The following is an 8,984-nucleotide window of genomic DNA, read 5'->3' on the forward strand; positions in this document are numbered from 1 at the left end:
AGAGAGAGAGATTTATATTCAACTTGTGTTTAATCTCTCTATAGCTTGAAAACTTGTTTATTACTTTCCCTTTTTTCTGTTCTTTAAAACCAAGTGTTTTTCTTTATACAGGATAGCAGGAAAATAGTGATAAATCATAAAGTTTTATGTTAAAAAATTTTTCAAGAATGTAAACAAAAGCATGGTTACTGTTAGTCTCCATCTAATCAAAAACACCTAAGGTGTGAAAAAAAAAAAGGTTATGGCCAAAAAAGGATTCAGCATGAAAATGAAATCAAAATTGGTGGTCAAACTGGTCAACTTTGGACATGATGGTGGGTAAAATAAAATATGCAGCCTATCTAACTAATGAATGAATATTTGCTGTAAAATTCTTATCAATGGTGTAAGTATAGCTATCAGTTTGGCTGCCAATTTTGATTTCATTTCTTTAAGTTGCACACTGAATCCTTTTTGGCCACACCTTTCTTCACACCTGAGGTGTTTTAGATTAGGTATCATGACTTTTTGTTAGTACACACCAAATAAGAAAGTATCACTTGATAATAACCAACATTAGTTTTAGGATTGCAACCCTATTAGTTGGAACAGACCTTTACTTTACAGAACCAACCAGATTCTTTGAAATATATAGTGGTAGTTTTTCCTCACTAGAACAATGTTAATAGCCTCCCTCATACTAACACCATGGACTTTAGATTAACAGTTTCTTGTCATCAACCCCTGCAATTGGTACAGCTCTATCAAGTATCATTATTTATGCTAATTGCTTTAGCTAATATCATTTGATACTAAATGTTCTTTAATTAGGGTCATTTCACAAAATTTAGTAAATTTGTGCTGAGAAGTTGACAATGAATAATAACCATCTCTATGGTTCTTTTGAAAACTTGAGATAGAAACTGCTAATATAATTTACTAGGCCTAACCAGTACTTATGTATCTGCACATCCTTTCACCTTAAATTTTGCTGCTCCAAATCAGCCATCTTTAATCCAAATGACAAAAAAACTGAAAATGGTCCACTTTTGCTCTTAGGTGAAGCTGCAGTAAAAATATTGGACTGATAGCTCACGTGACTTTTTGCATAGACATGTGCAAACATTTTCATTATATGTAAGTGGTTTTTGTTGAATAACTTTGCACATGTTTACACCAAATGAGACTTCTTATTGTATGTTGAAAAGTTCTATCAGTGTACCAAATTTGAAAAACATCCATAAAAGTTAAGTATGTTTTTCTATCAAATAAAGTTTCTGTACTTTTGGTGCAAAAAAAAAAAAGAAGAAGAAATTCAATCAAAATTGGAGATGTTATATCTCAGGTGTTTCTTAATGGATTCCCTTGAAATTTGGTATGTGAAGTAAGAGTCTAGTAGAGCACATCCACTAAAAATATGTGACAGTATGGATTACCACAGTCCAAGCTACAGAAGGTGGAAAATTGCTAAACTATCACTCTTGTTAATAACATAGTGTGTGTTCTGTAGGTTGTTTTTTTTGGCCATGAGACATACTACTGTGTGTCTTGGAATTGTTAGCTCAACACAAATCAGAAATCTCAAGAATTGCCTTGGTCTTGATATTTTGAGTGTGTGTGTGTGTGACAGCAAATTTACATTTACTGAAGATTGACAATGACATTTCAGTAGAGTTTTTACAACTGCAGTTGTATAGTCAAGTTTTAGCTGATGTAGGTGATCTTGCCATATCACCACTCTAGTCTGGTCTGTTTTTAGCATCCTCCAGGGCGGTACTTTGACATTTAAGACTGAGAGAGTGAGGGAGAGAAGTGATTAAGATACACTAACTTTTTTTTTTCATGGACAAGGCATCATTGAGTCTAGGTTTCTTCATTGTTCATTTTTTTTATCTTCATTTTCTACAAAAAAAATATCTTTATGTTTAGGATTCTGTTTGTCTTCTTTTTTGTATTTAAATCACTGTTTCACTCAAGTTTTATCTAATTCTTGCTACTTAAACTGTTAAACTGTGTTGTAATGCTTTAAAGTTTTATCTTCCATAATTATTTAGATAAAAAATAACAATTTTTTGATCATTATTATGCACACTAATGAAATTATTTTAACTATGAGCATCTACATGATGATTATCAGTTCAGAGAAAATATTTTTTTCTCGAATGTTTCATGTCAGAATTGAAATGAAACATTAGCTTGATGCTTAACTACTATGTTACATTAGCTTGAAGGTCAACTACTGTGTTACTAAAATATAATTTGTAATACAAAAATTGTTTTAGTGTACGTGTACTGTATAAACTAAGTAAAAACAAATTTTAGTAAGGTTTATAAACTAACTAAAACTTGTGTAATTTAGGTTTTATATCTTTAACTTTAAGGGCTTATAACACTGAAGCAGATATATATATATATGTTTTTTATTAGTTAAATGTGAGCTGTTTCTTCTCATTTACATGTACATGTTATATGTGCGCATAAAAGTTTAACTTAGATTTTTAATCATATAATTATAGATGAAAAGTTGTGCGTTTTCGACAATTTAGAATTTATTTTTCTTCCAGGAGCTAAACTTTAAATGAATAAAATGTAAAAATTGTTTATAAAATTTCAAATTTGAACAACATTTACTGGTAGCCTTGCTTATGTTGGAAAACTTAAAATAAATATTTCTGTTTGCTGTATGTGCCATTCAGGAAAATAAAAATTATGACTAAAAAAAATTAATATTATGATGTGATATATAATTTAGCATTTTTTATTATTATTATTATTATTTTTTTTTTTTGTGGCTGATTCTGTGATGTACAATGTAATTTTTTATTTCAGGACTTGGCAAGATTAGGAAGAGAACTGCACCGAGTTGTTATTCTTGACAACTCTCCAGCTTCATACATTTTCCATCCAGATAATGCAGTAAGTTTCTCTTTACGTGCCTTTGTTTGTTTTTTTACTTAAAATATTTTTTTCTTCTCTCTCTCTCTCTCTCCCAACACCACACGACTCAAGAGTGTAATGAGCTAAGTGGGTATACCTCCATGAGAGAACAAATAGTTTTTTTTTGCCCATTGGTGTAGGGACACTTTAACCCATTTACTATGGATGGGTTAATTCCACCCAGCCTCTATCTCCCAAAGTAACCATAAAGCAGTAATATCGTAACTTTTAAAAAATGTTAACATATCTGCACAAAATATCAGATTTTTTTTAATTAATGATTTACTTGTGTATTTTTTCTTTTCTAATGTTCCAATCAAACTAATTTCAATTTTTAGATTAAAAATACTTTTATGCATCAGAAAATTATGAAATTTCAAATGTGAAATCTCTATAACCTCCTAACAACCGCCAGATAATTGTCAAACTTTTTTTTTTTTAGAAAATATAACTGTTTTGGTTGATTTGACTGACTTGGTAACCACTATAAGAAAGTTAGGAAATAGATATAAATTACTCTCTTTCTTTTTTTTCTTTCTGGAATGACTGCAAATTGTAACATGAAACCACAATTGTTCAGTCTAAGTAGCTCAAAACTCATAACATTCAATATCTATATATATTATTTTTATTTTATTGACCTTTCAGCCATGTCTTCTGACTAACATTACAGAAGTTGCAATAACATGATGCACATTCACTCATGTTACTATATCCGATAATATAAAACTGGCTTGTACAATGTGACCTGTCTTGGTTTGGTTCTCCTGGACAAGTATTTTGTACAATACAGTCACATTTCGGTTATAATACATTACATATGTATTATTACTATTTACAAATAAGTTCTTCAATTTCAGTTGTTGTTTTTTTAAACATAAAACAGTAAAGAAAGAAGTGTAGAAAATAATCTTTTCTACCTTCGAACTTTGTACTCCCCTACCGTAATTCCGATACAGTACTTTATCTCTTCTCACATAAATGGCTATTCTCGTTCAGTACTGCCTTCTGTATGCAAAAAAGTTTTTGTGCATGCCACAAACCTTCATGCTCCCACCAATCTGGAATTGACTGATTCCAATGCATCTCACATGAAAATCATCATGCAACAAGCCTCCACCAATAAGAGTGTAACATACTCTCTTGATTCATTTAACTCCCTCTATTCAATTCTACTTGAATTATCACTTCTTGTTTGGCAGCACTCATGTTTTAACATTTAGTTTGCACTCTCTTGAAGTGTTTTATTTTAATTTTTTTCCCTATCTTTGTATTAATTTCTCTTAAGTTTACTCCAAGTTATTCCAAAGTGGAATTATTTTATATTTGTACCTGGTTACGGAACTTATTACTTCATTACAAAAACTTTTTATTTGTTTCTGCCAACACAGTTGTGTTTGGTTATTAATTTTGAATTATGAATTCTTCATTATCACTTCGGAGATTATATGTTCTATTAGCACATTTACCCAGGCTTCGGGTCATGGTACTCTGTTGGAAGCTTTTTGGGTTTACTTTGTCGGGAGATTGGTCATCCAATGAACTGACATTCGTTGGGCCTCACCTCGAGTTTGGGGGCCCACACATTTTGCCATACAGTCTGCCGATTTTGGAAAGATAAGAAAGGATTACATCCAGTTTATAACATTAGTTTTTTCTCCTTCCATCAGTTTCTCTCTGAAAATGTTTATGCATGTCACTCTGGTTCAGGTCTTTCTGATTAATCCAGCTGGCACAATTCTGGGTTTCTTTGCTGTTTCGACTCGATTGTGTTCTTTTTTCTGGATCGTTTTATTAACTGACATTTTCGTGGCTCATGTGATATATTTCTTTCAACTTTTCCATTTCTTACCATCCTCCACATTTTCGATGACGAGAAACCCACTCTTAGACTAATAATGCTTGGAGATGGCTTGAATGGGTAATGAAGAAAAACGTTAATACAAGTTTAACATAGCAGCAAATGTACAACATTTTGACAAGGTTTTGTCATCATCAGGTACCTTTCCTCTAGTTTATCAGTTCAAAATTAGAGATGGCTAGTGAAGCTAGCCAAGGTCTAGTTTTGAGTGGAATTCTAAACAAGTCAAAGTTATTAAACTTCTTACTTTGGTATTCACTGGAGTTACATTCATTGATATTTGAGTAATATTATTATTTTGGAATGTAGATGTTATTTGATTATGTTGTAATATTTGGTGTAATAATTTTCACTTAATAAGGGATCTTGTAAACAGTGATTGTTATTTAAAGAGACAATGTTCAAGTTTGAAGAAAGATTAGAGAATTTCACACTGTCAGAAAGTTAAAAGTGATAGAATTAGCTTTGTGTGTTTGTGTTTTCAACTTGCTACCTGAGCAGATGTAGTTTAAATTTGTGGTTTTGTTGAAACAAATTACTACAAAACAACAGTTCTGTGATTTTCTGTTTGGTATAGTGTCAGTCCACCTGCATTCTCATTATGTCTTCGCTTGACATTTTCATGTTCTGGGTCTGTGGTCCACTTTATGTTGATGATAGGCTTCTCTTCACCTGTTTCCATGCATAATCCTTCCAACTTCCCTTCCTCTTCACAACTCTGACCTATTTGGGTGGCCTGTCAAATTTCCTAATCTTTCTTCACCCTAACCCTAGTTCTCATTCAACTGGTAATTTCCTTCGATTTGTCTCGGCTGTACTCAAACTTCACCCATTCTCCTCCTAGCTCTTTAACTCTCTCGCTATGGTCTTGGCCGAATCAGCCGAGTTTATAACCACAAACTGAAAGTTTCCATACTATAACTTCTAATATGTTTTGTGTATCTTCACAAAATTTCTCAAACTTTAAATAATCATTAAGAGTCTTTTGTAGACAAAACAAAAAAAATCCAGATTTTTAATGAAATATTTTCACTAAATGTTTCTCCATGAACATATGGAGTCAAATTGTTGACTGCTCTGAGTGTAAAGTGGTTTTCATATCAAGGTTAAAAATACTGTTCTTCATCTGAAATATCTTATGTTTCATCTTATGATGTCCACCCGTAGACATCTATGCACAATATCCAGAGTTTGTAACTACAGATTTTAATCAAACTTTACATTGGGGATGGGAAGAACATATTTATGTTGGGGTTAAAAGTTCATGGTCACCATTTCAAGTAGTGAGTATTTGATTTCTGTGCAAAAAAAAACATAATTAGAAAATACACACACACACACACACACTCGTTTATTAACATGCTCAAACCAGTAAACAGCATCAACTAATATGATGGCTATATTTTGTTCAATAGAAATTGAAATATCTTGCAACTCATGATGGTAATACATCAACTCTTAGGTGTTATTATTGTCACTTTATGTATTTTTGAATAAAAACTACAAATTTCCTGGAAAATGAAGCCAAGTGTTTGTTATAGTTCTGTATTATTTTTTTTATTCCTAGACCATTTTCAAGCATTACTTTGCAGAGGGGTTTTGTGTTTGACGTGTTTCTAATCTATTAAAATTTAAGTCAAGAGCTACTGAAGTGATATTACAATAGAAGGTACATACAGAACTTTGCGATTAAGAAAACAAATGAGCTGTTGGTATGCGCTATGCATTTAATACCAAATGCATTTTATGGTGCACATTTGCTCTGATCATTTTGTATAAGAACTTACCATATTTTTCGGTGTATAAGACGCACTTTTTTTACCCCAAAATTTGATATCAAAATCAGCTTGCGTCCTATACACCGAAGGTATGAATAATATATCTACTATCTAGCGAAACCACAGCCAAGGGAACGGGCTTGGAAAAATCAGGCCATGTGTAAATATATTTAAATAGGCATGCATAGTTTAGTTCAATTGAATGTGTTATTTATAATAATAGTAGTTTTTTTTTTCTTTTAAAAAGATAACTATTTATAATGATCCCTAAAGAATAAACAAATAAATTACAGTGAAAGCAATGAACTAAATAACAGTAAACCTTTTTTTGATTTACGATATTATTCTTATTTTGATGTTTTGAGCTATTTTGTGTTTAGAACAATATATACTAATTTTTAAAGAATCATATTGAATTTTTGTTCAATAAAAATCTTTCAAATGCGAATGTAGCTTTTTTTTTCCCAAAACTTTGTATTCAAAATAAGGGTGCGTCTTATACACCGGTGTGTCTTATATTCCGAAAAATACGGTACATATCTCATGTTTTTTTTAAATTTTTCCGAACTGATTTATTAGTTGGGTAAACTGATCAAATTCTTCTAAACCAGATAATCATTTTCAGTACTGTGATTTAAAATATTGGATATATTGACTGAGTGTGACTAATTACTGTCATAAGTTCTTGTTCAGAAAGTAGTTATTTTATTGTAAGTATTAGTATAACCTGCTGGCTGAATTGGTTCAGCTGTGTTTGGAAAATACAGCAATGTCAGGGAAAAGAAGTATTAAATATGACTATTGTGTATTATTATGGTAGTTTTTCTTTCCTAATCAAATAGAACCGTATTATGTTAAACTGAAAAATAATAAGAACTAGATGTGTTGAAAACTTTTAAAAATGTGAAGATTAGTATGTCTTATGTGATCTTGCAACTAGGTTTCAATGTAGGTCAGATATGGCATTGTAAAAACATAAAACAGACTTATTTATAGTTTATTAAATTTTTTGTAACCCAGGTGCCCATCTCTTCATGGTTTGATGATATGTCTGACACCGAACTCCGGGACTTGGTACCTACTCTGGAAAGATTGAGTCAAATGGACAGTGTGTATTCCTTGAAATGTAATATCAACCACACAGTAGGAGTACATCCACAATCCTCTCAGATCCTTAATGGACCTTCCATCTATTCTCAGAAACAGCTCAATGGTACTTCTCGGTCTTAGTAGGTGAAGCCACTTGTTTTAAGTTCTTGGTTGTTTTCGATGTCTGCATAGCAGACTTAATATGAAAACACTGTTGAAGATCAGGTTAGGCAGCTAAATCAGAGGGTGGAGAGAGAGAGGAGACATGTTGCCACGACAACAGCTAAATAGCTTTATCTGTGTATTGCCAGTACCACATATAATGAATATTTCTTTATCCTGTAAATGTCTTAACATACATGCGTTCAGTAGGATGAAACTCCGGGGTTCGAATTGAAACCTGTTTGTTGTATTGTTTATATATATATATATATATAGGTTGGGAGGAATTTTTCCAAGGGTAGATCTCTCATTGCATTGGGAAGAGATTCCCAAGTACAAAGTCCTTTATTTTGAGTTTATTATTTTTAATTTCTTTAGTAAATTATAAATCTGTGAAAAACTTTGGCATTGCACTAACTTTTTCAAACGAAGACAACAGTGCATGAAATATTGGTTAATCTTTGATGTTAGAATTTTGTTTTTATTTCAAGTTTGTGTCGCACGTTGTTATTAGAATGCATAATTTCGTGAACTGTTTTACTGGAATGAATCAAGAGGGAAATGTGTCTTTTTTTTCATGTTATACCAAACAATTGCCTGATCTATCAGCATGAGTTACATTTGTATAACTTGTTTTTTGTTTGATTATATGTTGCTTGGTATAAAAGATTTCATATCTTTAAGGAAGACAATTATTTAATTTGTAACTTGCCTTGTTGGAGGGAAATATCAAACAATAATATGATGTCACAATGTGCTCGTGTTAAGGTTTCGTGTAACTGTCTTCTAATTGATGTCAGTAGCTACATATTTTTAATTTCTCTCTACCTACTGGTGCAAAAAATAGCATGCATATTGGGTTTTGAATGTTTTGTCATGCCAACATGCCTTCCTGTTTTAGAACCTTATTGCAAGAATAGAGAGGTGGCTGATGACCACATTAACTGCTGCACTGGTTATTTCTAATTATACAGCAATCTAAAGACTGATTTTAAGCCAGGTTAAAGAATTCGTTTTGTTTATTTGAATAAGTATCTATGTTTGATATCAAAGAGTAGAGAATTTATTCCTTTTCATTAGTATTTACCTATGAAAGTAGAAATAAATATTTTTGGTATCATTTGTTAAATAAAGTACCAGTCTTTTGGTCTTGAGCTTAGATAACAAGAGAAGTATTA

At 31.6% G+C, this 8,984-nt stretch overlaps 1 protein-coding gene across 2 annotated transcripts in view; it reads left to right on the forward strand.

Moving 5' to 3' along the window:
- The window catches only part of LOC106469200 (carboxy-terminal domain RNA polymerase II polypeptide A small phosphatase 1-like), a 47,271-nt gene extending 38,739 nt beyond the window's left edge, over positions 1–8,532 (forward strand). For both annotated transcript variants that reach the window (XM_013929666.2, XM_022397634.1), the window contains exons 7-8: positions 2,809–2,895; positions 7,576–8,532. In XM_013929666.2, coding sequence (XP_013785120.1) covers positions 2,809–2,895; positions 7,576–7,785 — 297 coding nt within the window. In that variant the 3' untranslated portion in view covers positions 7,786–8,532. The remainder of the gene's footprint in view (positions 1–2,808; positions 2,896–7,575) is intronic.
- The last annotated feature ends 452 nt before the right edge of the window (positions 8,533–8,984 follow it).

Source organism: Limulus polyphemus, unplaced genomic scaffold (assembly GCF_000517525.1).
Source record: "Limulus polyphemus unplaced genomic scaffold, Limulus_polyphemus-2.1.2 Scaffold3352, whole genome shotgun sequence".
In the NCBI taxonomy this organism is placed as follows: domain Eukaryota; kingdom Metazoa; phylum Arthropoda; class Merostomata; order Xiphosura; family Limulidae; genus Limulus; species Limulus polyphemus.